The sequence below is a fragment of the Protopterus annectens genome, chromosome 15.part0, assembly GCF_019279795.1.
Source record: "Protopterus annectens isolate FY-2018-M chromosome 15.part0, PAN1.0, whole genome shotgun sequence".
NCBI classification, from domain to species: Eukaryota; Metazoa; Chordata; order Ceratodontiformes; family Protopteridae; genus Protopterus; species Protopterus annectens.
The window spans coordinates 459,351,335-459,376,075 of record NC_056749.1 but is presented as its reverse complement, the minus strand read 5'-3'; the positions used below and the strand labels follow the sequence as shown (position 1 = coordinate 459,376,075).

Below are 24,741 nucleotides of genomic sequence, written 5' to 3'. Positions count from 1 at the left end.
TATACTTTTTAGATACCATTGGAGTTTCCTCATATGCAGTCTTGCATATGAAATTAACAGAATGCAAGAGGCCATGAACCCCAGAGCTTGCCTTATTTTCCTTGCAGAAAGCTAGGTTTTGTTTGGCAAATAGTTTGAAGTAGGTTGTCAAATAAACTTGTTTCTCCGGAATGAGGGATGCCATCTGGGAAGTTGCTCCCAGGAATGCAATCTGTTGGCAGGGTACTAGGTGAGATTTTTTTTTGTTGATGATGTACCACAGTGAGGTTAGAAGTTTCTTTACAAATGCCACGTGTTGTAATAGCAAGTCCTGGCTTTCTGCCTGAATCAGACAGTCGTCCAAGTATGGGTAAATTTGAATATTTCTCTGCTTGCAAAATGCAATGGCGGGAGCTAGACACTTTGTAAACACCCTGGGCGCAGTAGATAAGCCAAAGGGAAGTGCAGAGAACTGAAAGTGCATTGAGCCCACCCTGAAACGTAGGTATTGTCTGCAGGATTCTCTTACTGGGATGAGCAGGTACGCTTCCTTTAAATCTAGGGTTGCCAGCCAGGCATCCTTGGCTAGCATAGGAAGAAGCTGTTGAAGAGTTAGCATTTTGAATTTTGGAACCATCAGAAAGGTGTTGAGAATAGAGAGGTCCAGGATAGGACGCCAGGAGTTTTCTTTTCTGGATGCCAGAAAAAGTCTTGAATAAAAACCCTGTCCCCTGAGTTCTGCTGGGATGGGCTGGATAGCTCTGATACTAAGAAAAGAGAGAACCTGCTGTTAGGCCTCCGCCCACTGATTTGGGGGGAGGTCTGGACAACTGTTTGGGGTTGATAGTGTGTGGAAGTGGAATCTGTATCCTTGGGAAACTATGTTCAAAACCCACTAGTCCTAGTTAATGAGTTCAAAGTTTTTTGCATGCAGGGCAAGCTTTCCTCCTAAGGGAGCAAGTAAATGAGCAGGGCTTGGCAGGGTTAAGGTTAAATCATTGTGCCATTTTTCCCGTAGAGGGGTGGCTTACTACTCCCTGCTTTGTACGTGGCAGCCCCCACTGCTTAGATCTCTGTGTAGCCTGAGACTGATGTCTAGGTGGTCTGCTGCTCCTGGGTTTGGACTGAGAAGACCTGGAAGGGAATGGAAAGGACCAGTTCTTTGAAGGCCAATGCCTACTGAATCTGGGAGGCTGTACTTGTAGAAAATATTTAACAGTTTGCATAGATTTAGCTTTTTCCTTCATCCTTTTGAGGACTTCCTCTGCTTTGTTGCCAAAAAAGGTGGTCTTGGTTTAAGGGTGCATCCAGTAATTTAGCTTTAACATGACCTGGCAAGTTTTGTTCCTTAAGCCAAGCATGCCTTCTAAGTACAGACCCAGTGACAGCAGCCCTGCAAGATGCTTTTAAAGCATTAAAACCACATTGCAAAGTATGTTTACCAACTTGTTCTGCAGAATGCATTAAATCTTGCAAGTCTTTGTGTTCAGCACAGTCAGGAATCAACATAATTTTCTGTTTAAGTAGTCCCATAATATGTTGCTAATACTTTAACATATGAAACTGGCAATTTAAAGCACTAATGGCCAAAGTAGCAGAAGTGTATACCCTTCTTACCCCATCTGTCTAAGGCTCTAGAATCTCTATCAGAAGGGGTAGGATTTTTGCCAGCAGTAGCCTTAATGCCTTTTGGTCCTTGGGAAATGGTCTCTGGATCTGCAGTAGGATTCTTGAAGAGGAACTTCTGAGAGCCAGGTACTCTGTAGTACCGGTCAGGTTTTCTGGGAGCTGGAGGTAAAGTGTCTGAGGTAAGGGCTAGATTCCAAGAAAACATAATCTACAATAGCCAGAACAGGAGGGATAGCTAGAGGCCTGTGTTGAGGCAGGAGTAAGAATTCCCTAAGTCTCTTTTTGGACTCAGAATAGTCCTGGCTTTACCAGCGGAAATGCTTCCTATGGGTATGAGAGGTTTCACCAAAAGAAAAATCTTCTGGAGGGGAAGCACAGGGAACGGAATCCTCTGCATCAGAGTCCTCATGAGTAGATAAGGGCAAATCCTGGTAATCAGAAGAAGCAGAGATATCAGATTCCTGATCAGAAGAATAAGAAAGAATATCGGTTCAAGGTCTCTTAGAGGGGGAAGGCTGGCTTCCCCTAATTAAGGTAATAAGGTCTTCAGCCTTTCTAAGCATTTGTTTTTGAGGTATATGGGCCTGAATCAGCGGTTTGGCTGTCGGTTTTCTAGGCATAGTGCGAGTTTTAGACCTGAGGAATTCAGTACTTCTAGTTGGAAACGATGCCGTCGGTTTAATATGAAAGTCTGTAGCCCTGAATACACCCTCAGAAGCTGGTGCCTGCACAGTGGCTCCGGAGCCATCCAAGGTAGAGACATCCGCAGGTTCCACAGTCGAAGAAGCATCTCACGGCATACCTGACTCCGAATGGGTTTCAGTAGAGGTCTGTGAATCTGAAATAGCAGGTATCAGGGACTGCAAAATCGCCTCACTGAGTAACGGAGGACTGGTGACTAGCTTAACAGAAGTGTCGTTAGCAGTTCTGGACGTATGCGGTCTGTCTCTGACATTATCCTTACATTTTTTCGGAAGACCGGTAGTCGGATGGCTTAACAAAGCCATTTCAGAGTACAGAGATCGAGAACTGAAGTATTTAGCTACAAAAATAGCCTGATGATGAATAGTTCGGGTGGTGAACAAGGCACAAAACAGTCAGCGAGGGAGGTCGTGATCTTGGCCTAAACAGGTGACGCAGTAAGAATGAAAATCTCTATGAGGTATTTGTTTTCCACAGGCAAGACAATTGTTAATTTTTTCTGACATCAGTTAGAGCAAGAAAAAAGGATCCCCAATGGGGTACTTATCTTTTTTTAAGACTTGGGTTCTGAAACTCGAAAACAAAAATTTCAGGAGCTGGCCAACCGGCACTTGCAAACTACTTCTGCTTCGGGCACTGCACGGCAAGAAAGACTAATATAATGGCATCGGCTGCATGTTTTATACCCCTGACGACCTGACGTCATGGAAGAAGCGATAGCATCTGATGCAGAAATTCAAAGACTTGGGTATTCAGGCCGGCTGAGGGCTATCTGCAGACAGATAACCCAAATGTGATGACTGCAACAGTGAAACATGATGAACATCCAGGACTGCAACAGTGAATACACTTGAACATCTACATTTATGGTAAGTGTACACAACTGCACTATGTTCTTCGTGTTTCACTGTTGCAGTCATTACATTTGGGTTGATTCCCAAAGCTGAGGAAAAGGGAGGAGGCAGTCAAGAAGACCAGGGGCTGGCTAGGATGCCCTGCAAGACTGCAGTGGCAAAGCCTGCCCTGGATTTGCAGAAGATAGGCAGGTGGTAATGCTTGGTGAAGGAGTGAACAGATGTCCATGTTGCAGCCTCCAGGATGTCCCTGGTGGGGACTCCTCTGCGGAAAGCTGCACAGGTGCAGGCTGCTATGGTAGAGTGAGTCCTGACCCCCTTAGGGGGAGGTTTCCTGTGTTGCTTGTAGCAGAAATGGATGCAGTGTGCTATCCATTTGGAAATAGTTTGTTTGGAAATGGCTTTGCCCTCTGCTCCTGCAGCAAAGCTGACTAACAATTGATCAGTCTTTCTGAATGATTTAGTCCTGTCTAGATAGAATCTGAGCTGTCTGTGCCCATCTAGTGAGTGCAGCATCCTTTCTCCCTTGTTTTATGGGTTAGGGAAAAAGGTGAGTAAATGAATGGACTGGTTGAGAACCACACTGGATACCACTTTTGGCATGAAAGATGGGTTAGTCTGGAGGGACACCCTGTCAGCATAGAAGATGATGACGGGCTCTACAGCGATGAGTGCTTGTAGCTCGGATACTCTTCTGGCTGAAGTGATGGCCAGAAGCAAAGTTGTTTTCCAGGAGAGAAAAGTACAATTGTGTACACTTACCGTAAATATAAACATCTTTAACTCTGCTGAAGCTGCTGGTTCAAAGGGGGATATGGTGAGTTTTTCCAACATAAAGTTTACATCCCAAGCTGGGGTAGGTGCTCTTCTGGGTGGCCTCAAGTTGCTAGCCCCTCTTAGGAACTGTTTGATGAGAGGGTGAGAAAAGTGGCTGCTCAGTGTTAAAATGAGCAGAGATAGCAGGGGCATGAACTTTAATAGAGGAAAAGGAGAGACCACCATGTAGCAGGTCAGATAGGTAATCCAGGATGAGAGGTAAGGAAGGCTGTGCCGTATCAGCTCCCTTAGCCTGGATCCAGGTGCAGAACCTTTTCCGTTTGTCAGCATAAGACTTTCTAGTGATAGGGCGTTTGGCCTCATGTTTAATATCTAGAACCTGTTTACTGAGATTGGCAGCTTGTTCAGTGGTCAGGGAATAAGCCAGGCTGACAGATTGAGCGTCTGCAATTGGGGCTGCATGAATTCTCCTTCCCTCTGGGTCAGGAGGGTTGGGATACAAGGAAGATGCCATGGTGGCAGAGGGGACAGGCTGGGCAGCAGTGGATACCAGTGCTGGTGAGGCAAGTCTGGAGCAATTAGAATTGTCCTCGGTTTTTCCTCCCTTATTTTGAGCAGTACCCTGGTAATAAGAGGTAGTGAGGGAAAAGCATAGACATAGAGGGTGATTCACTGGAAGGATACAGCATCCACTTCCCAGGCCCTGAAGCCAGGCTCCCTGGTACAGAACTTGCTGAGCTGATGGCTGGAGTGGGAAGCAAAGAGGTCGACCGTCGGGGTCCCCCATTTCTGAGTTATTAGGGTGAAGTTTCTTTGGTCTAGCTGCCACTCGTGTGGGTCCAGAAGATTTCTACTTAAGTTGTCTGCCAGAGAGTTGAGAGAGCCTGGCAGGAATTGTACTAACAGGTGTAGTTGCAAGGCTAAGGCTGTGTGCCAAAGGGTCATGGCGAGCCTGCATAGAGGGTAGGAGTGAGTCCCTAAAACTCAGGAAAAACATGAGATGAAAAACTAATAAAAGAGGCGAAATGACACTATAAGAGCCGACAACTATAAAATAAACCAAAAATATTTAATGAAGTTAGCGCTTTCGGCAAAGACGATACTTCGCCTTCATCAGACAAACAGAGAAAATTACTCACAGATACATATTTAAGTAATTAGTGGTAATGAATCCACCAATTAGAATAAACTGCATTTTACCTTGGCAACCTCATAGAGACACTTCACGGAAGTAAAACAAAAACTAAATATCTAATTGAACTTGTATTAAAAATGTAAAATGACGATACATCAAGTCATTTAAAATATTTAGAAAATATGTTACTACAAAACTTATTAGATAAAAATTAGAGTTACAAATACCAAATGAAAAATGAAATATAGAAAATAAAAAATAAACATTAAAAAAATGAACATGTTCGGGTTCTCAAACTAGCAAGGAAAACTTTAAAACTTAATCATTCCTAATAAGGAAAATAGAAAGCTTACACTGTCATGCTGGTGATATACATAGGCACAAAAAAACAAAATAAATCATTTTCATCTTCTTAAGGACAGCCACCTCAGGACACACTTGATAGATAAACTATCATTAATACCTGGAAAAGTGTGTGCCCTAGTTCTGATCTGCCACGTAAGTTCATCTATTTCTAACAATAACTGCCAAGGTCCAGTGACATCCAAGGTGGAGCTTGGCAATTATTGTTAGAAATAGATGAACTTATGTGGCAGATCAGAACTAGGGCACACACTTTTCCAGGTATTAATGATAGTTTATCTATCAAGTGTGTCCTGAGGTGGCTCTCCTTAAGAAGATGAAAAAGATTTATTTTGTTTTTTTGTGCCTATGTATATCACCAGCATGACAGTGAAAGCTTTCTATTTTCTGTATTAGGAATGATTAGGTTTTAAAGTTTTCCTTGCTAGTCTGAGAACCCGAACATGTTTATTTTTCTAATGTTTATTTTTTTATTTCATTTTTCATTTGGTATTTGTAACTCTAATTTTTATCTAATAAGTTTTATAGTAACGTAGTTTCTAAATATTTTAAATGACTTGATGTATAGTCATTTTACATTTTTAATACAAGTTCAGTTAGATATTTAGTTTTTGTGTTGCTTCCGTGAAGTGTCTCTATGAGGTTGCCAAGGTAAAATGCAGTTTATTGTAATTGGTGGATTCATTACCACTAATTACTTAAATATGTATCTGTGACTAATTTTCTCTGTTTGTCTGATGAAGGTGAAGTATCGTCTTTGCCGAAAGCGCTAACATTAATAAATATTTTTGGTTTATTTTATAGTTGTCGGCTCTTAGAGTGTCATTTCGCCTCTTTTATTAGGAGTGAGTCCCTCCCTGCTTGTTGATATACCACATCACAGTGGTGTTGTCTGTTATGATCAGTAGAAAGTACAGTTGTGTACACTTACCATAAATATAGATGTTCAAATGTATTCACTGTTGTAGTCATCACATTTGGGTTATCTGCTTGCAGTAACCCTCAGTCGGCCTGATTATCAAAGTCTTGGGTCCTCCGTCTCATCTTCCGTGATGTCAGGTAGTCAGGGGTATAAAGCATGCAGCCGATGCCATTACATCAGTTTTTCTTGCCTCAGATGCCAGGTGCCCCCCTAATGGGAAGCAATTAAATATATATATATATATATATATATATATATATATATATATATATATATACATATATACACAAACACAAGGTTATACCTCCAACAAAAAAGCAAATATACCAAAAAGCTTTTAAGCATAGCAAAGGAGAGTAGAGGTATAGCCAAAAGAAGTAAGGGGGCTAGAGGGAGGGTAACCAGGACTGCAACAGTGAATACACTCGAACATCTACATTTATGGTAAGTGTACACAACTGTACTATGTTCTTCATGTTTCACTGTTGCAGTCATCACATTTGGGTAAATTCCCAAAGCTAAGGATGGGAGGAGGAATTCAAATAGCATTAGGACCAGTTATAAGGCCATGCAAGACTGCAGTGGCAAAGCCAGCTATGGATTTAGAGAAAATTGGTAAATGGCAATGCTTGGTGAAAGTATGTACAGAACTCCATGTAGCAGCTTCTAGGGTGTCTCTGGTGCGGACACCTCTGAGAAAGGCTGTAGAGGAAGATACAGCCCTGGTTGAATGGGGTCTAATCCCCAGTGGGATAGGTTTTCCATGGTGCTTATAGCAAAAATTAATGCAATGGCCTCTCCATTTAGAAATGGTTTGCTTTGAAATAGCCTTCCCCTCTGCCCCTGCAGCAAATGCCACCAGCACTTGTTCAGATTTCCTTTGAGGTTTAGTCCTGTCCAAATAAAATCTAAGTTGTCTGTGCACATCTAAGGCATGCAGTATCCATTCCCCTTTGTTCTGTGGAATAGCAAAGAAGGTTGGAAAATGAATGGACTGATTAAGAGCCACACTGGATATCACCCTGGGCATGAAGGAGGTATTGGTCTTGAGAGACACCCTGTCCGCATGAAAGGTGATGAAAGGCTCCACTGCCATAAGGGCCTGTAATTCAGATACCCTTCTTGCTGAAGTGAATGCCAAAAGGAAAGCTGTTTTCCAAGAAAGGAATTTTAACTCTGCACTTGCAGCTTGCTCAAAAGAAGGAAGAGTAAGTTTTTCCAATACAAAGTTAAGGTCCCAGGCTGGAGTTGGGGCTCTCCTGGGTGGTCTTGGCACCTCTGAGGAACTGCTTAAGCAGTGGGTGAGAAAAGAGGGGTGGTTCTGTGTTGTAATGAGCTGAAATGGCTGAGGCGTGAATTTTGATGGAGGAAAAGGAAAGGCCCTTGTGAAGCATCTCAGTTAAGTATTGAATAATCTGAAGTAAATTGGGCGCTGCTGTGGCCATCCCTTGAGTTTGGCTCCAGGCGCAGAATCTTTTCCATTTTTCAGCATAAGATTTTCTAGTACTAGGCCTCCTTGCCTCCAAAATGACATCCAACACTTGTTTACTGAGGAATGGTAAAGGAAAGCTTAGGTAATTAGCCTGGCTGCCAGGTTCAGTGTTTGGAGCTGAGGGTGCAGGAATCTGGCTCTCCTGCTGAGACAGCAGAGTAGGGGTCTGAGGCAGGTGCAATGGGGCTAGCAGTGACAAACTGCGCAAGAGGGGTACCAGTGTTGGTGTGGCCAGTCTGGTGCAATCGGTATCATCCTTGGTTTGCCCTGTTAGATTTTAGTACTACTTTGGAAAGGAGAGGCAGAAGAGGAAAGGCATAAACTGATAAGATTTTTCCTAGCTGAAGGACAGAGCATCCACTTTCCAAGCTTGTTTGTGGGGAGTCCTTGTGCAGAATTTGTCTAATTGGTAGTTCTGGGGGGAGGCAAACAGATCTATATCTGGGCTTCCCCACTTGTTTATCAATATGTTGAAAGTCTTTGGTTCTAGTTTCCACTCGTGTAGGTCCATGAGATTTCTGCTTAGTTCGTCTGCCAGTGTATTTAGTTTTCCTGGCAGGAATTGAGCCAGTAGATGCACTTGGTAGCTCAAGGCTGTGTTCCACAGAGCCATGGCTAGTCTGCAGAGGGGGTAAGAATGGGTACTCCCCTGCTTGTTTATGTACCAGATAACAGTGGTGTTGTCCGTATTTAGCATTAATTGTCCAGGAAGAATGTGGTCCTTGAAGGCTGTCAGAGCATTCTGTACAGCTAACATTTCTTTTTGACTGATATGCAGGTGCATTTGACTTGGGTTCCATTTGTCCTGAATGCACTTCCCTGCCAGGTGAGCCCCCCATGCATAGTCTGATGTGTCTGTTGTTAGGGTTTGGGCGGCAGGGGGTAGAGTGAATGGTAGTCCCTTGTTGTGGTGACAGGCCTCTGCCCACCAAAGGCATTCTAGCTGTAGGCAAGGTATGATAGGAATCATTGCGTCCAGATCCTGAGAATGTTGACATCATAGGCTTTTTGGATACCATTGTAGTTTCCTCATATGCAGTCTTGCATATTGAATTAGTAGAATGCAGGAGGCCATGAACCCCAAGGCTTGCAGCATTTGCCTTGAAGATAGCAGTGTTTTTGTGGCCACTAGTTTGAAGTAAGGTGTCAAATGAATTTGTTTCTCTGGCATGAGGAAAGCCATCTGGGAAGTGTTGTTCAACCTTGCTCCTAGAAATATAACTTATTGACAGGGTACCAGATGTAATTTCTTTTTGTTTAAGATATACCCCAGACAAGTTAGCACCTTTTGTACAAATGCCAGATGATTCAAAAGCAGGTCCTGGCTTTATGCCTGAATTAGACAATCATCCAGGTATGGGTATATTTGAATATTTCTTTGCCTGCAAAATGCAATGGCTGGAGCTAGACACTTTGTGAATACCCTGGGTGCAGTAGATAAGCCAAAGGGCAGTGCAGTAACTGATGCTGCATGTAGCCTGCTTTGAAGCGTAAGTATCTTCTGCAAGATTCCCCGACTGGGATGTGCAGGTAGGCTGCCTTTAAATCCAGTGTTGCCAACCAGATATCTTTGCCTAGCATAGGAAGCAACTGGTAAACAGTTAGCATCTTGAATTTTGGAATTACCAAAAAGGTGTTTAAGATAGAAAGGTCCAGGATAGGACACCATGAGTTGTCTTTTCTGGGTACCAGGAAAAGTCTTGAGTAGAAACCTTGTTCCTTTTCTTCTTCTGGTACAGTTTGAATAGCCTTTATGCTTAAAAGAGAGAGTACTTACTTTTGAGCCTCTGCCCACTGATTTGGGGGTAGATCTGGCCAACTGTTTGGGGTTGGAAACATGTGGAAGTGAAATCTGTATCCTTGGGAAACTATATTTAAAACCCATTTGTCCTGGGTAATGAGTTCCCAGTTTTTTGCCGGCAGAGCAATCTTTCCCCCTAAAGGAGCAGTCAGTTGAGAAGTGCTTGGAAGTTTTAGTTAAGTCATTGAAACAGTTTACCATAAGGGGGGGATCTTACTAATCCCTGCTTTGGAAGTGGGAGACGCCCACTGCTTAGTCCTGTGCATACCCTGGGACTGAAGCCTGGGTGTTCTCCTGGTTCTGGGTTTGGACTGAGAAGGCCTGGAAGAGGCAGGAAAGGACCAATTCTTAGAGGGCCAATGCCTATTAAATCTTGGAGGCTGTACTTGTAGGAAATCTTTAAGTTTGCATAGATTTAGCTTTTTCCTCCATCTTTTTAAGAACTTCTTCCACTTTGTTGCCAAACAGGCGGTCCTGATTTAAGGGAGCATCCAGCAATTTAGCTTTAACATGATCTGGCAAGGATTGCTCCTTAAGCCAAGCATGCCTTCTAAGTACAGACCCAGTGACAGCAGCCCTGCAAGATGCCTCTAGTGAATCAAAACCACATTGCAAAGTATGTTTTCCAACCTGTTCAGCACAATGCATTAAATGCTGTAAATCCTTATTTTCAGCACAATCAGGAATCAACATAATTTTCTGTTTAAGCAATCCAATAATATACTGTTGATACTTTAAAATATGCAACTGGCAATTTAAGGCCCTAATGGCCAAGGTTGCGGAAGTGTATACCTTCTTACCCCATATATCTAGCGCCCTGGAGTCTCTATCAGAGGGGGTAGGATTTTTGGCAGTAGTACCCTTAATGCCCTTGGGTCCCTATGAAATGGTCTCAGGATCCGCAGTAGGATTTTTAAAAAGGAACTTGTGAGAGTCAGGAACCCTGTAATATCTATCAGGTTTTCTGGGAGCAGGAGGTAAAAAGTCAGGGGCCAAACTAGATTCCGAAAAGGCATCATCAACAATGTCTAGTACAGGAGGGATAGCTACAGGAGTAAGAAATCCCTAAGCCTCTTTTTAGAATCAGAGAAATCCTGGCTTTCCCAATGAAAAAACTCCCCAAGAGTATGCAAGGTTTCACCAAAAGAGAAGTCCTCTGATGGGGAAGCAGAGGGAATAGAGTCCTCTGCATCAGAATCCTCATAGGTAGATAAAGGTAAATCCTGGTCATCAGAGGAAACAGAAATTTCAGAATCCTGGTCAGAAGTATCATAACCAAATTCAGTCCTAGGTCTCCTAGAGGGGGAATGTTGGCTTTCCCTAATTAAAGTAATAAGGTCTTCAGCCATTCTTATCATCCGTTTTTTTAGGCATAGAGGCCTGACCATGTGGTCTGGGCGTCGGTTTTCTAGGCATGGTTCGAGTTTTAGGCCATGAAGAAGATGGCGTCAGTTTAATATTCAAGTCAGTAGGCCTGAATACACCCTCAGAAGCAGGTGCCTGCACAGCGGCTCCAGACCCATCAAAGGTAGAGACATCCGCAGGTTCCACAGTTGAAGCATCTCGCGGCATACTGGACTCCGAATGGGTCGCAGTAGAGGCCTGCGAATCTGAAGTAGTGGGTATCAGGGGCTGCGAAGTAGCGGCGAACTGGCGACTGGCTTAGGAGAAGCGTCGTCGGCAGCTTTGGACCTAGGCGGCCTGTCTCTGTCTTTATCTTTGCATTTTTTCAGAATGTCGATAGTCGGATGGCTTACCGAAGACATATCTGGATAATTGAACCGAGTACCAAAATATTTAGAAGCGTAAATATACCGATGACGAATAGTTCATTGCTTAAATAAGGCACAAAACCGACAGCGAGGTATGTCGTGGTCAGGGCCTAGGCAAGGAGTACAGTACGAATTAAAATCTTTATGAGGTAATTGCTTTGCACAAGAAATACAATTACTGACATTTACTGACATCAGTTTAGAAGAAGAAAAAGTTTCCCCAATGGTGTACTTAGCTTTAGTTGAAGACTTCGGTTCTGAAAATTGAAAATGAAAATTTCAGGAGTTGGCTGACCGGCACTTGCGAACTGCTTCTGCTTCGGGCACCACACGGCAAGAAAGACTGAAGTAATGGCATCTGCTGCATGTTTTATACTCCTGACTAACTGACATCACGGAAGATGAGACCGCAACCGACGCAGGAACCAAGACTTTGATAATCAGGCTGACTGAGGGCTACTGCAAGCAGATAACCCAAATGTGATGACTGCAACAGTGAAACACGAAGAACATCTCCTGGGAAGAGAAGGGTCCTGAAAGCTGTCAATGCATGCTGAACAGCTAACATCTCTTACTGGTTGATGTGCAGATGTATTTGATGTGGGCTCCACTGGCCCTGTATGCACCTGCCATCCAGGTGTGCACCCCAGACATAGTCTGATGCGTCTGTGGTGAGGGTCTGGGCAGCATGGGGTGGTGAGAAGGGTAGTCCCTTGTTGTGGTAGCAAGCTGCTGTTCACCATAGAAAATCTTTCCTTAGGCAAGGTATCATTGGTATAAGAGTTTCCAGGTCTTGAGAGTGTTGACACCAAAGGTTTTTTAGGTACTACTGTAGTTTCCTCATATGCAGTCTGGCATATGGAATGAGTAAAATGCAAGATGCCATGAACTCCAGAGCTTGCAGGATAGTTGGGAGAAACAGGCTGTCACGTAAGTTTGCTTTTCTGGAATAAGGAATGCCATTTGGGATGCTGTGTCCACGCGTGCTCCCGGGAATGTAATCATTTGGGTGGGTACTAGCTTGGATTTTTTTCACTGATAGTGTACCCTATGAGGTCAGTAGGGCCTTTACAAAGGCCAGGTGCTTGAGCAGCTTTTCCTGACTGTCTACCTGAATTAGGCAGTCATCTAAGTATGGGTAAATTTGAATATTTCTTTGTCTACAAAAAGCAATGGCGGGAGCCAGACATTTTGTTAAAAGTCTGCAGATAAGCCAAAGAGAAGCACAGAGAACTGAAAGTGCAGAGGTCCTGCCCTGAAACGCAGATATTTCCTGCATGATTCCCTGATTGGGATGTGGAGTTGGGCCTCTTTTAGGTCTGGGGTGGCTAACCAAGCATTCTTGGAGCACATAGGTAGTAGATACTGGAGGGTGAGTATTCTGAATTTTGGAATCACCAGGAAGGTGTTTAGCATGGATAGATTGAGGATGGGGCGCCAGGTGCCCTCTTTTCTGGGTACCAGGAAGAGCCTGGAGTAGAAAACTTGGCCTATTTGTACTGCAGGAACGTGTTCTAATGCCCTCATAGAGAGCAGGGAAAGGACTTGCGTTTTGGCCTGTACCCACTGGTTTGGAGGAAGATCTGGGAACCCTTTTGGGGTTGGTGGAGTATGGAAAGAAAATCTGTATCCCTGGGAGACACTATGTTGAGGACCCAGCAGTCGTTGGTAATGGTGGCCCAGGTGCTTGTGTGGAAGAAGAATTTTCCTCCTAGGGGCAAGTGCAGGTGGGCAGAGGTCAGGGGGTGGAAGTGGAAAGTCATTGTGAGTTCTTACCATGAGGGGATGGCTTAGCACTCCCTAGTTTTGAAGTGGAGGAACTCCATTGCTTTGATCTCTGCATTCCATGTGGCTGTTGTCTGGGGGGGGGGGGTCTGCTCCCCCAGGGTCTGGGCTGAACTGACCTGGAGGGGGCAGGAAAGGACCAGTGCTTGGAGGGGCAATGCCTACTGAACCTGGGTGGCTGGACCTGCAGGAAATCCTTAACTGTCTGCATAGAGTTAGCTTTTTCTTCCATCTTTTTTAAGACCTCCTCTGCCTTGGTGCCAAATAAGTTGTCTTTGTGCAAGGGTGCATCCGATAATTTAGATTTGACATGGTCTGGCAAAGGTTGTTCCTTAAGCAAAGCATGCCTTCTAAGGACAGAACCAGTGACTGCTGCCCTGCAAGAAGCTTCTAGGGCATCAAAACCACATTGCAAGGTATGCTTAGTTACTTGATTTGCAAAATGCATTAACTCTTGTAACTCTTTATTTTCTGCACAGCAGGAAAGGATGATATTTTTTGATTGAGGAGTTCCATGGTATGTTGCTGACATTTTAGCATACGGGACTGACAATTTAGTGCTCTGATAGCAAGAGTAATAGAGGTGTGTACTTTTTTTTTCACCCCATCTTAGTACTCAGGAATCCCTATCTGAGGGGGTGGGAATCTTAGCAGAAGTTGCTTTAATTCCTTTAGGCCCTTGAGAAATAACCTCAGCATCAGCAGTAGGATTTTTGAAAAGAAATTTGTGCGAGTCAGGGACTCTGTAGTACATGTCAGGTTTTCTGGGAGCAGGAGGGAGGGTGTCAGGAGTCAAACTAGATTCCATGAAAACATCATCCACAATATCCAGGACAGGGGGAATGGCAAGAGGTCTGTGCTGTGGAAGATCTAAGAATTCTCTGAGTCTCTTTTTAGACTGAAGGTAGTCCTGATATTCCCATTGTAAATGCTCCCTTAAAGTATGAAGGGTTTCCCCAAAGGAAAAGTCCTTGAGTGAGGAGGCTGAAGGGATGGATTCCTCAGCATCAGAATCCTCAAACAGAAAGAGGTTGCATATCTTCATATTCAGATGCATCAGAGTCATCATACTCCTGTTCAGATAAAACTACTGGGGACAGATCTCTTTCTTTTGGAAAGGGTAGCTTGGCTTCCCCTGATCAGCATTATAAGGTCCTCAGCCATTTTAAGCATTTGAGACTGAGGCAAGGAAGCAGGTGTTTGAGATTGGGTCATCGGTTTCTTGGGCGGGGTTCATACCCTGGGCCTTAGAAACTCGGTAGTTTTTGAAAGAATGGTAGACACGAAAGGAGTCGTCGGTTTGTGTCGAGAATCGGTAGTGCGAACTACTTCCTCAGAAGCTGGTGCCTGCTCAGCAGCTCTGGACCTATCCAAGGTAGAGACAACTGCAGGATCCTTAGTCGAAGAACAGTCTTGCGGCATACCGGACTCTGAAAGGGTCTTGGTAGTGGCCTGCGAATCCACAGAAGCGGTCATCAGGGGCTGCGAAAGCACCTCACTGAGGACCGGAGAACTGACGACTAGCTTAACGGAAGACTCTCTCTATCTTTATCCTTATGTTTTTTCGGAAGATCTGTTGTCGGATGGCTTACCAAAGCCATATCGGAATTCGAGGACTGTGAGCAAAAATATCTAGCTACAGTAATGGCCTGACGACGTCTAGTTCTGGTGTTGAACAAAGCACAAAAGCGATAGCGAGGGTCGTGGTCTGGGCCTAAGCAAGTGACGCAGTAAGAATGAAAGTCTTGGTGTGGTATTTGCTTTCCATAGGTGAGACTATTATTAATTTTTTCTGACATCGGTTAGAGCAAGAAAAAAGGATCCCCAATGGGGTACTTAGCTTTAGAACACTTCAGCTTCAATTCGGAAGACGAAACTCAGGTAGCTGCCGACCGGCACTTGTACAAACAGCTTCTGCTTCGGGCTTCTCAGCAAGAAAGACTGATGTAATGGCGTCGGCTGCCTTACTTTACACTACTCACGACTTGACGTCAGTCCTGAAGTGACAGCAACCAATGCAAAAAAACTAAGCCGCTGGTATTCGGGCTGACTAAGGGCTACCCTGGCAGGGATAACCCAAATGTGATGACTGCAACAGTGAAACACGAAGAACATCAGTATTTCTATTCATTTTCCTCTAACATTTTCTTTACTTTGTACTGACTTCAAACATCAGTAACACAGATGAAGGTAATTTGCTTTTCAACCAAATGCACATTAACAAATTAGCTAGACCCGCTTTTATTTTAAAACTGGAAAATGGCAATTCTCAAATTACAGCCACCCTTTCTCACAATATTGTTCACCATGTGGATAGGTTTCGATAACTGCCTATTAAACTATGGACACTATAGACCCAGCTCTACATGTTCGAATTCTCATGCATGCATAAATCTTCCAAATTCCTGACTTTTGCGATTTAGACTACTGCATGACTAAGAATGTAAACATGCCATAGTGATTACTGCTGGAGTCCATAAAAAACATCAGTATATGCAGAGGCTATCCTGAAGATGTTTGCATCAACAGCACTAACAGCAGCTGCAAAGTCAGCTATGTTGGCATCATTGCCAATGGAATATGGGACAAGATAAAGTTGTCAGCTGGCACCAAAGTAACTGCATTCAGCCTGGTGTGGACTGCAACTGACAATGAGAAGGTTGCTTCCAAAGGTATAAGTATGTTGTAAAGGTTGGCAATGAGAACAGATCCTGTGTGTACAGTGACAAATATTTCATCAGTGCCAGGTATAACACTTGGGATACTGACACCATGTACTATATTTGTGGTGGCAACTGTACCAGCTTGACAGGGTGCAAGAATGGCACTCCCAGAGTTAAAGTCAGTTTTGGGTGTGCCAGCTTTGGTCCAGGAAGCCTCAGGACTGAAGTTGTAGAATTATCCCCAGGAGGATGAAGATGTAAGGTCTCAAATGGTAATAAACACAGGAACTGGGACTTGGAAGAACTCTCCGATGTGCCACTTTGCCAACAAGGCATGAGAACAAGAGATACCTGAGTCTTCGAATCAAAAACATCCTGGACCAATTTCTTATATTCAAAGATAGGAGTGGAAAGGGGTTAAGATGGGTTTGAATTCAACACTGGAGTAAGCTCTGGGTATCTTATTGAAGATTCTTTAAAGAAACTGTCAACCAGTTTGTCAATAGTCCAAGGAGCGAAAAAGGGAATCTGAATTTAAAACAGTTTGGCTACTGGTGTTTAGCATTCCTTCGGAGAAGCAGCTTGCTTCTTCAGGACTGCCCTAAGTCATATAACTACCTTGCTTTGAGACTATATCTGGGTTAAAGTCGAGGGTCTTGAGTCAAATGACTGTTTTATAAGGAGACTGCTAAGTTTTTCTCTGTGTTATTTCTGTACTGCTTAATAAAAAGCTGAACAAATAGAGCAATGGATAGTGTTGTGTTTCTCTGCTGAATGACAAATGGAACTAGTGTGCCCATCAAAGAGTTCAACAGCCATGATGCAGGAGAAGTAGTCAAACAGTGGATTCAAAAAGGTGAAAGAGAACAAACAGGCCACAGGCCAGCAAGCCAAGACTGGGAGAGGGAATAAAACCTGGAAAATGTCTTAGAAACCACTTAAAATCAGAGGAAAGTTCACCAGTCAAAAGCGCTGAATTTACTGAAGGTTTATAAAGTGACAAAATACTGAGAAATGCAGCGTTACTAAGTATATACACATGCACACAACATACACACTTGCATAAAAAAAAGCACATACATGTGTGTACCACAAGTACAGAAATAAGTAAACTTTTTAAAAATTGCAGAACGCTATAACCACTAAAGTTAAAGGGAATGTTAAAATTAAGTTTGCTGATAATATAAAGCATTTCAAAATAATTAACTTTTAACAGAACAGATCAGCTTCTTATCTAACACAAATTTCATCATCATAAGAAAAAAATACCTCTGCAGTAGTTTCAGATTTCTTTGACACACACTGACGACTTTGTTTAGGAGGACGAGGTCCTGCCAAACTGAACATCAAGGGCCTGAAATTAAAAACAGTACATCAAAGATCGAACACAATACAGTTTTCAGATACGCAGTAAAGTAAAATATTCAAATACTGTCTAACTGCATCTTCTAAGACTTTCTGTTGCTGCTTTACTTTTTGAAATAGTTTAGGTTTTACAAAGATACCATAAAAGCAGTCATCCTAAACAGAACAAGCAAGGTTCCATTTTTATATGCTTCTGGAAATGTGTATTCAAAGCAGATGTTTTAACTGTTCTTTAACTCGTGAAACTCAGCTCCCCACTAAAAGCCATTTCCCTCAATGGAATGCACTTTGACTATTCCACAGCAATACATTTTGCATTAATCACAAAAAAAAAACAGAAAAAAAAAACAAAACAAAAAAAAAAAAAATCAACTGCACAAATTTAAAAGGCATATAAAACACATCTACTTTAAATGAACTACTTTCAACAAGACAATACAAAACATAATACATATCTTCCATGTCTTCTTGGTCTAATAATGTCGCAGCACTTTGAATCACTTCTTCCCTACTGCATTCAGATATTTAGCCACATCTCATGTTAGAAATACACTTTTTACCTGCACAGCTATTTAGACCAGGAGACAGGAAATAAAAAAATGACAATCTAAGCAAGCAATGCTCATGTGGCAAAGTGCAATGTGCCTTTGTTTCTGAATGACAGGTTGTAGAAGTGCATCAAATCAAAAGCTTGTTACTTCATCTAGATCATCCTCTGGAGGGATACAGCTCCAAGCATCTGAGTATTAGTTACCTGCCTCGGTGCATCATTCACATTATAAAATAATGACCTGAAGGTATGCATGACATTTACACAACAAACCTCAAAAATTGAAAAGCAGTAGAAATTGGCCATGGACAAACTTGGAGAAAAGACCATGACAAAGAATTGTTTTCAGCAACAACCACATTGTCTTTCATAAAATGATGCACAGTCAATCTTTCACCATCAAAATCTACCTTTACCAAACCCTTGAAGAAATCTCCAGAAAAGGCTACTGCTCTCACAAGAAAAGAATGACCTGAAGGTATGCATGACATTTACACAACAAACCTCAAAAATTGAAAAGCAGTAGAAATTGGCCATGGACAAACTTGGAGAAAAGACCATGACAAAGAATTGTTTTCAGCAACAACCACATTGCCTTTCATAAAATTCTGCACAGTCAATCTTTGAGCTGAAACAGAAAGCTGTTTACCATGAAATGAATAACAAAAAGAAATGGCATTAGAAATCCAGGAGGAGATAATTTTCATATAAACTGCCAAACCCAATATTTTGGTAATAAAAAACAAAAAGCTGCTCAGATTTGCAGATAGCCTTCATCTTATCCAAATAATTTGCAACTCCAATATGTGGAGAAGGAAAAAGGAAGGGAGTTGGACAGACCGACTGAGGAACAACCCATTGACCGCCTTGGGCATAAAAGGAGGATTAGTACACGGACACTCCCTGTCTGGATGAAAAATCAAAAAGGGAAGAGTCATCATCCGATAGAGACTATCTTGGCTGAAGTAAGAGCTGCCAACAAAACACTCTTCTTGAAAGAGCCTGAGCTAGTTTTTCAAGCACAAATTTACGGTCTCAAGAGGGAGAAATACATTTTCTTGGGGGGCCTGATATGAAAGACTCCATTAAGGAATTCTTTGACCTCGAAATGAGAGGCCAATGGTAGCTTCAAGGGCACATAAGCAGAGCTTGCTGACAAGTGAACTTTACAGAAGTATATGCTAGGCCAGCATGGAACATTTCACATAAGTTGGAAAGGACTAAAGAGACCCCCACTGAGAACAGATCCTGGTGATGCTTGAGACACCAAACAGAAAATCTCTTCCAGTTAGTCATACAGGATTTTCTGGTAGTGGGTTTCCTGGCCTCTTGCAGACCACTAAACATGTCAGAAAAGTAGTGTCTAAAAAGGATCAAAACCCTATCATACAAAGTGCCACCTGAAGAGTGGATAAATGAAAGTTAATGAGACCTCTCGTCTTATGTGAGAAGATCCATCTGTTAAGAAGAAAAAGGTGTTGTGAAAGGAGAGGTTTAGTATAGGTCTTCATGACCCCTCTTTTCTGGGAACCAGAAACATCATGAAGTAAAACCCTGGGGTCTATATTAGATAATCAAAAAGTAAGTTAATCGAATGGCACTTGCATCGAAAATGCCATTCATCGAATTCACTCTTGTAGGGGGCTGTGCCCCCCACACCCCCCGCTAATTATATATACCAACTTCAAGATCGCATTACAGTGAGAAAAGGGCAAATCTTCCGATCTTCGCTGTACCACGATCTCACTATGAACAGTTTGAAGAACGGCATTTTCGAAGTAAGTGATGTTCTATACACTGATCTTTTGATTATCTAATAGGGACCCAAGTTCCCCTTTGGGATTCTGGAATGTGTCAGATGGTTTCCTGATCCAAAAGATCTTGTAGGACCACAAAAAAGTGAGGCGGTTGGTCTGAATGAGGCTGAGGAAGACCTGAGGGTGGAGGGATTTCCACACTATAAAATAACCCTGACAGATAATGTAAAGTACCCAAGAGTCTGAAGTAATCTTTTTGCCAGACAGGGAAAGCCTGAGAGACAGGGGAACCTGACCGAGGAGACGGGGAGAAAATATGTCAGAGGCAGATTTGTCCTGAAAAGGGGGCTTTTGATTCTTAGAAGTCTGGGTAGGTTTACCAGAAAACATGATGCTCTTAGGAACCCTTCTTCCTTTAGAAGGTTGATGTGGCTGCTTATGAACAAAAGCAGATTTAGAAGAATAGTTTCTCTGAAATTTGTGGATAGGAGAAACAAAAATGTATTTACAGTCCTAAATAACTTTACCTTGGTCTTATAGAGTCTTAAACAGCTCGGCAGCAGCATCAAAAAGACTGTTGTTGTCCAAAGGAGCATCTAGGAGCTTGGCATTAACATCATCAGGGAAGGCCTGCAGCCCAAGCCAAGACTGCTTCCTCATAATTGAACCTGAAGCGGCAGCTGCATAACAACTACATTTGATGGAGTGCTGGGCTACCAGTGAAGTGGCAGTCAGTAAGGAAAGGACAGTAGTCTTGCTTTCAGAGTCAGGATGGTCTGAAAAGGACCACCCCCCCAAGTTGAAATAAAAGAGCCAGAACATAACTTGGCCAAATGGGTATTGATGATTTATGGCTCTGAAGGTCACAGAATTATGATTTTTTTCCCCAGCCTCTTCATAGCCCACATGTCTTTGTCAGAACAGAGAAGTCAGGAAGAAGCTAAAAGCTTGGATAGCTAAACTGTTTCTGTTTGGGGTAGCATAATAAGAAGTTATGTACCTACCATAACGTTCCATGTTAGTTGTCTTCTTCTCGCCTTCTTTCTTGCTGGATGGGTTCGGAGCCGATCCTTGGCTCCGACTCGGCCAATACTAAAGCTCGAGAGCTAATTCCACCGGCTCAAGGCTCCCCTATATCCCACAATGCTAGGCGGTAACTACTCAGATCTCGTTTGATAGCTAGACCAAGCAATTCTAGTCTCCAGAATGGAGAAGGGTAACCCACCTCTATATAAACCTGAGTGAAAGGTAACCTAGACCTAACAAAAGGGGAAATAGAGGTGGAAGACGTGTGGGAATGACAACTTCCAGAGGAAGATCACAAAAAAAAAAAGAATTCCTATCGGTCTGTCCAGGCTTGGGGGAAGGAGGGTGGGACGCAAGAAAGAAGGCGAGAAGAAGACAACTAACATGGAACGTTATGGTAGGTGCATAACTTCTTAATGTTAAGTTGTCTATCTCGCCTTCATTCTTGCTGGATGGGACTGCGTCCCTAGCACCTTATCCCGGGTGGCCTATTGGAACAGACTCTTGAGAACAGTGGAACCAAAGTTGGCACGGTTTCTGGAAACCATGTCCAATTTGTAATGTGAAATGAAGGTATGAGGAGAAGCCCAGGTGGCTGCTGCACAAATGGAATCTATTGGCAGCCTACTCTGAAAAGCTACAGATGGAGCTAATGCCCTAGTTGAATGAGCTCTAGGTCTTGAAGGCAATTTTTGATGTCTGATTTCATAGATGAAGGTAATTATAGAGGTAAGCCATCTAGAAAGGGACACTTTAGTAATTGGAAGGCCCAATTTTCCTTCCGCATAAGACAGGAAAAGCTGATCAGATTTCCTGAATTGTTTAGCCCTATCTAAATAATACCCAAGTTGGCGGTGAACATCCAGAAAATGTAGCTTTTGTTCCGACCTGTTTGAATAATTAGGGAAAAAGACGGGGAGATCAATAATTTGGTTTAGGTTTGTTTGAGAGGAAACCTTAGGTAAAAAGGATGGATTAGTACGGAGGGAAACTCTATCTTTGTGAAAAACTAAGTAAGGAGGACGACTGCACAGAGCATGGAGTTCAGATACCCTTCTCTCTGAAGTTATGGCTACCAGAAAAAGTGTCTTCCAAGACAGCAACTTCAGAGAACATGAAGCCGCTGGTTCGAAGGGGGGAAGGATCAAGGATGCCAGCACCAAGTTCAAGTCCCATTGAGGTGGGGGATCTTTGATTGGAGGTTTAAAAAGAAATATGCCCCTTAAAAAGGCTTTGCAGAGCTTGTGAACCATGATGCTAGACTCCGAGACACCTACAAGATAATTAGATATGGCAGCCAGTTGAACTCTAATGGTAGATGAAGAATAGCCTAAATGAAAGAGTTCTGCTAGAAAGTCTAGAATAGACTGGATAGGAGCAGTGAAGGGATCTATATTTTTTGATGTTGCCCAAAAGGAGAAGCGTTTCCATTTGCTATAATAAATCTTCCGGGTAGAAGATTTATGCGAGGCTATCAAGATATCTCGGACCGAGCGAGATATTGAGGGAAGCCTGGCTAAGGTCGGAATCGGAGAAACCACGCTGTGAGGTTGAGAGAATGAAGAGATTGGTGCAGCTGGCCCGACTGGTGGGTCAACAGATCTGGCACTGGGTCCAGATGCCAAGGCTGCACCAACAGGTAACGATGAAGAAACAGAAACCATATCTGTCGAGGCCAGTAAGGGGCAATGAGGATCATAGTCACTCTCAAGGCGATGGCTTTCTGAATTAGTTGAGTTATCAGCGGAAAAAGGGGAAAGGCATATAGAAGTCCCCGGGGCCAATCGTGGACTAGAGCGTCTCTGGTGGGATGGCCTGGTAATGGGAAGAGAGTGAAGAAGTCGTGACACTTGCTGTTTTGGGGAGTAGCAAAAAGATCGCAGCAAGGCTGGCCCCATCTTAGGAATACTTCTTCCAGAACTGATTTCTTCAGAGACCACTCGTGGGGCATGAGTATTGCCCTGCTCAACTTGTCTGCAATCACGTTGGATTTCCTGGGAATGTGCGTTGCTATCAGAAAACGCTGAGAAGAGATCGCCCATTGCCAAAGTCTGAGTGCCTCTCGACATAAGGGGTATGATCTGGTTCCACCTTGTTTGTTGCTGTACCACACTACGGACATGTTGTCCGTCTGAAATGCAATAGTCCCTGTTGGAAGAGAGTCGTGAAGGGCTTGCAACGCTAAAAGCACTGCTCTCATCTCTAAGACATTTATGTGCAAGTGGCACTCGAACGGTTGCCACGTGCCCTGGACTGTCCTGCCCTGATAATGCCCCCCCCACCCGATCAGGGAGGCGTCTGTTGTCAACGTGGCGACTGGGGGGGGATGAGTGAAAGGTCTTCCTTGGAGAACCTGAGGTGACGTCATCCACCAAGACAGTTGATTTTTGCATGATTGAGTTATCAATATGGTGTAGGACATCGGGAGCTGTTGGAAGGACCATTGTGTAAACAGCATCCATTGGAGAATCCTCATGTGGAAGCGAGCTAAGGGGAGAAGGGGGATAGCTGCTGCCATGAGTCCTAATACCTTCAAAACTAGTCTGACTTTGACTTTGTTGCATTGCAAGAGAAGGGAAACTTGCTTGCGGATGTCTGACACTCTTTGCTCTGTAAGTCTGGCTGAAAGATTCAGTGTGTCTAATGTGGCGCCTATAAAGGTAATAGATTGACAAGGCGACAAGGCAGATATTTCGAAATTTATTGAAATGCCTAGAGCTTGGCAAGTTTGGATAGTGAAGTCCCTGGATAGAAGAAGTTGATGTCTGGTGGTGGCAGTAAGGAGCCAGTCGTCTAAATATGGAAACATCTGGAATCCTTGACGTCTCAAGTGAGCCGCGACCACTGCCATGCATTTGGTAAACACTTGGGGGGCTGTAGTGAGACCAAAGGGCAGGGCTCTGAACTGGTAGTGACTGGCTCCCAGCCTGAAGCGGAGAAATCTCCTGGAGCGTCTGTTCATCTTGATATGGTAATACGCGTCCTGAAGATCTATTGAGCACATCCAACTGTCCTGACCCAAGAAGGGTAGAATGGACTGTAGCGTGACCATCCGGAATTTTGTTTTTCTAACATACTTGTTTAACTTGCTGAGATCCAGTATGGGTCTCCAGTCTCCTGTTTTCTTTGGTACCAAAAAGAATTTGGAGTAGATTCCGGATCCTTGCTGGTCTGCTGGGACTGATTGGATAGATCTTTTTGATAGCAGCTTTGAAATTTCTAATGCTGCTTGTTCCCTTAGACTGGGTGGAATGTCTGGAAGGGATCCTTTGGGTTGGGATGGGGTGTGAATAAAGGTAATTTTGTAACCCTCGGATATGATCGACTGTACCCATTTGTCTTGTGTAAGGGAAAGCCAGGCTTTTGGGTACAGGGATAACCTTCCCCCGACTGCCTCCGAAGGTGGACAGCCCCTCAGGGATGCTGAAAGGGTTTATCAGAGAAAGTTTCTCTGCTACCCTGGTTTTGCGGACCTCCTCTGCCTCTAGGGTGGCGTCTATTGTTATTCCACCCTCTGCCTCTAGAGGGGAATCGACCTTGTGCATCAGATGAGACTCCCTGGTTTTGTTTACGGAACCACATCTTTCCTCCTCTTTGACCTTTGGGATAAGGCCTAGAAGGGGTAGAAAAATGGACTCCTACGTAGAGAGAGTCTTACCTTCTACTTCACACCTAGTCAATGTATCCTTCACCTGTGGACCAAACAATAATGATCCATCAAAGGGAGAATTGGTGAAGGACGCCATGAAAGGGTCCGCAAAGTTGCACAGCCGCATCCAGGCGTGACGTCGTAAGGCAACGCCTGTGCCTGTGGCTCTACTCGCCCCATCCGCAGCATATGAGATAAGCCGCATGGAGGAGTTAACGATGGAGTTCAGGGTTGCCAACTGGGAGTTCACCATCTTGGAACCCCTCAGCTGTTGGATCCTTTATCGCTTCACTCATATCCTTGAGTAAATCTCTCTGGAGACGAGTGAAGTGACATAAGTAGTTCAGCGACCGCATCAAAAAGGTTGCTGATGAGAACATCCGCTTACAGTACCTGTCCATGGTCCCAGATTCCTTATTAGGAGGATGGACAGGAACCGAAGGATCGGCTAACTCCTTCTTAGTGGCCGCGGCCACCACCATGGCATCAACAGGGACACCTTTGGATAAAAAGTCTTTAT

The 24,741-nt window shown here is 43.6% G+C and overlaps 1 protein-coding gene across 1 annotated transcript in view; it reads right to left on the bottom strand.

Annotated features, from left to right (window-relative positions):
- LOC122789760 (heat shock factor protein 3-like) overlaps positions 1-24,741 on the bottom strand; it is a 1,295,435-nt gene that overhangs the window by 338,066 nt on the left and 932,628 nt on the right. Inside the window, exon 7 of the mRNA XM_044057197.1 lies at positions 17,144-17,228. Coding sequence (XP_043913132.1) covers positions 17,144-17,228 — 85 coding nt within the window. The remainder of the gene's footprint in view (positions 1-17,143; positions 17,229-24,741) is intronic.